This window comes from Grammomys surdaster, unplaced genomic scaffold (genome assembly GCF_004785775.1).
Source record: "Grammomys surdaster isolate TR1022 unplaced genomic scaffold, NIH_TR_1.0 271, whole genome shotgun sequence".
Lineage (NCBI taxonomy): Eukaryota > Metazoa > Chordata > Mammalia > Rodentia > Muridae > Grammomys > Grammomys surdaster.
The window spans coordinates 9,671,469-9,675,794 of NW_021604712.1; the positions used below are offsets into that span (position 1 = coordinate 9,671,469).

General features: G+C 40.3%; 1 protein-coding gene across 1 annotated transcript in view; it reads right to left on the reverse strand.

The window, feature by feature from the left end:
* The window catches only part of Tarsl2 (threonyl-tRNA synthetase like 2), a 50,492-nt gene that overhangs the window by 32,274 nt on the left and 13,892 nt on the right, over positions 1-4,326 (reverse strand). The window contains exons 7-8 of the mRNA XM_028776711.1: positions 2,098-2,162; positions 973-1,051 (exon numbers count right to left, since the gene is read on the reverse strand). Of these exons, the coding sequence (XP_028632544.1) occupies positions 973-1,051; positions 2,098-2,162 (144 nt within the window). The remainder of the gene's footprint in view (positions 1-972; positions 1,052-2,097; positions 2,163-4,326) is intronic.

The window sequence follows — 4,326 nt, forward strand, 5'->3', positions numbered from 1 at the left end:
CCCTATGACTGTAGCACGGTGCTCACACTCAGAGTCAGCCCCGTTCCCTATGACTGCAGCACGGTGCTCACACTCATGCTATTTTTCTCTTTGCCTGCAGTTCATTATTCTTACATGCAGAAAGATTTCTTGTTCTTGTTGGACAATCCAAGAAATCCACAGTCCAGCTGTCCTCGGTGTCTGCTGAGGGTTAATTATAGCTTTTATAGCTTTTCAACAGATACCTAAATCCACAGACACTGCAGTCTCTTATATAAAATTATAAAATGGTGCCTTATTATAAAATGGTGCTTTTGCACATAATCTGTACAATCCTCCTGCACATCTTAGCCATCTCTAGAGTACCTAACGCAAAATAGATGCTATGTATGTGTTTGTTGCAATGTACTGTTTAGGAAATAAGGAGACGACCTCCCGCCACCATTCCCAACCCTCACAGGTGCAAAGTCTATGCATGCTCAGTACAGGCACAGTTTGCTTTCTAGATATTGTTATTGGGAAGTTGATTAAATCCATGTATGTGAAACTTGTGAGTACAGGGGAACATCTAAATAAGGAACACTCTACTTAAAAACCAAATGGAGGGTTAGAGAAATGGCTCAGTGGTTAGGAGCACTTGTTGCTCTTGCAGAGCTCTGAGTTCAGTTCCTAGCACCCACATCAGGCAGTAACTTCAGGGGATTTGACACTTCTGGCGTCTGCAAAGACACATACACACACAAATACAAAAATAAAGATACCTTTAAGAAATGGCCATATAAAAAGATATTCATTATAGTATTTAGAATAAGATTAAATAATAATTAAAAGCTATATAGTGTTTTAATTACCAAGATTCTAAAACATCACTTTTAGTGAAATAAATATAAGGTGTTTTAAAATACCACCATGGTCAGACTGTAGAAGCCATGGGTAAAATCTCTTATCTAGTTTACCTTGTTTGTTGTATTTATACATTTGAAAAATCCTTACCTTGAAAATTTTTATGGCTTTAATTTTTCCAGTGTGTCTTACATGGGGGCCTTTACAAAGGTCAATTAAGGGACCACACCTATAATGAAAGATTGAAGACATGTCCAAACATAGTTACAGCTTTTTGGACTGTTCACTATAAACCCCTTTATCATATTGTCCCGATTAGCAGTAACTGTCAATTTGACACAGCCTAGAATCACCTGAAACAGCATCTCAATTGAGTAACTGTCTTTATCAGGTTGGTGAGTGGGCACATCTGTTAATTATGACTTGATTGTTGTAATTAACATAGTGCTCAGTGGGCAGGTGGTGGTGGGCCATGTGAGAAGCTAGCAGAGAACAAGTCAGAACGAGGGTTGTTTTCCTTCCTTCCTTCCTTCCTTCCTTCCTTCCTTCCTTCCTCCCTCCCTCCCTCCCTCCCCCTTCCTCTTTCTTTTCCTTTCTTTCTTTCTTTCTTTCTTTCTTTCTTTCTTTCTTTCCTCCTTTCTTTCTTTCTTTCTTTCCTCCTTTCTTTCTTTCTTTCTTTCTTTCTTTCTTTCTTTCTTTCTTTCTTTCCTTTTGTGTTTGTGTGTTTGTTTGTGACAAGGTCTCTTTATGTAGTCGTGGCTGCCTTGGACCTCAGTATGCAGACCAGGCTGGCCTTGAAATCACGGAGAAGGGCTGCCTCCCTTCTGCATGGTGTCTGTTTCAAGCATCTGCTTGGATTCCTGTCCTTACTTTCCTCAATGACTGACTGTGACTCACAGATGTAAACCAAATAAACCACTCCCTCCACTAACTTGCTGTTGCTCAGAGTGTTTTATCACAGGACCAGAAAAATGACCAGGACACATATTTTTAAATGAAAGGTTTCACATTTCTATATGTATGGGACAAGCTCTAATTTAGGGTCAAGGAGGGAAGCAACCCATCTAGCCTCAGATCACAGATAGCTCTCTTTATGCAAACTCAAACTCCACAAAAGATCTGAAGACACTAGGTATGCAAAGACATCCATTTTTAAACTGTCCCATCGCTGTGATAAAACAGAAAGCCAATCTCAGTCTCTGCCAGGACTCACAGCGGCAGATGTTGAGCTCCAGGTCCCTGCTGAGTCCTGCTTCAAAGCTGACACACACTAACCTGTAAACAGTGGTCGTTGCAGTGTCAACTTTCTCCTTCAGAATCCGGCACTTAAATTTATTGTACTACAAAGAAAATGTTTACATATTATTACAAAAATGTTTAATGGGAAAGCTACTCCTTCTAAGAAGCTCTGCCAGGTTGTCTACTCTGTTCAAGGTGTCGGGACACTGGCTATTCTGTGCTCACAGCCAAGAGTCACACTGTCCAGTACGAGGCCCCACTCTCACATATGACCATGCTGTGAGTAAGAAGACACGGGGCCATGGAGGTGGAATGCTCAGATTCTTATATCGGTTATGTGTTCAAAACGAATTCCATCTCTGCTTTACTCTTAAAATGTTGCTTCCATGTGGTCCAAGGTCCACTTGCCTCACATTCCACTGGACTTCACTCTTCTAAAAGATCCCATTTTAACTACATAAAATAAACACAACTCTTGAGGAGCACTACCGTTATTTTTATAAAAACAAATTCTACATGACATCATTACATTTGCTAAAAAAGCCATGGTATGATTACACTTAACCAATTAAGGTAATCCACCCTTGTCTCTGCTTTTATTGCATTAATCGTAGGATCGAAAGCTCCATATTAAATAACAGCTTAAGACCGCTGTTGGAAAGAAAAAGGCCTCATTTGTACAATGTAACTGTTTCATCCCAATATGTTCAAGTCAAATCACAAAAGGTGGTGAGTTTAGTTCTTAAGAGTAGCGAGAAGCTAACTCAGTCCACAGAATGGAAGAAAATACCTGTAACTGACTGTATTTAGAGACTGTCAACAGGAAGACATAAGAAGTCGTTATGATGCAAACCAAGCCAAAAAAAAAAAAAAACTACCCTCATTCAAAAACTGCTAACGAACCTGAACAGACAATTCTATAAGGAAGATGTACAAACAGTCAATAAATACACTACAAGAGACTCAGAAAAACGCAAATCAAGACACAATCATACCCCACTCCTCACCCCCATGGATGGCTCTTATAAAAATAAACAGAATCGGGCTGCTGAGGTGGCTCACTGGTTAAGAGCACTGACTGCTCTTCAGGAGCACACGAGTTCAAATCCCAGCAACCACATGGTGGCTCACAACCATCCTTAATGAGATCTGATGCCCTTATAAGGGTGCCTGAAGACAGCTACAGTGGACTTTTGGCAGGAGCAAGAGGGGCTGGAGCAAGAGGGAAAAGGGAAGGGGAAGAAATAAAAAAAACAAAAACAAAAACAAAAAAAAACCATGGCTTTAACAACAACAAACAACAACAACAAACAAACAAACAAACAAACAAACAAAAAGCCAGAATCCAGAAAAGGAGTGTGGTTGAGAATGTGGAAAAACTATGCAGACTAAAAGTGGAGAGACTACTATGGAAAATTCCATAGAAGGTCCTGAACATTTAAAAATAGTATAATCCAGAAATTCCATCCCTGGTGTGTGTATACACACACACACACACACACACAAACACACACCATGCCATAGTGCACATATCTATATGTGCATATAGATATAGTGCATGTGTATATACACACATATACCAGGAATAGAGATATATAGAGATATATAGAGATATATAGAGATATACTATAGACATATATATCACATATACATCTATACATCATAGCCAAAAGAAGTAAAATAAGCATTTAAACAGAAATCTGTGTGTTCACATTTATATTAGTATATACACAACAATCAGAATATAAGCTAACTTCCAGTACTCATGGGCAAATGAACTGATAAACACAATCACATACACTCATGCACACACAGACCCACACATACACACAGATACGTGCATGCACACACACACAGAGACACACACACACATGCATATACATACAGACACACAAACATGCACCTACACCACAGACAAGACACACACACACAGCAGGAGTTATTAAGTAGCTTTTTTCTAAAAAGGCAACTTTGACAGATTCTGCAGCACTGGTGCCCCTTGAGAGCATTACATGAGTGGGACAAGCCAGGCCCAAAGGTAAATAGTGTGTGACACTGAACAGGGGTTCCTGTCACATTCACAGAATAGTAAACAGAGGGCTGATGGCCAGGGTGGGGGTGGAGGGAATGGAGTTTGTCCTTAGGGGTAGAGGTTTCACTCTGGAAGATGTGGGTGGATGGTGCTGATGTCTTCATCACCCTCGCAACAGCTGTCCTGCTGACACCCTCACAACAGCTGTCTAGACTGTGCCTGTGACCCTGACA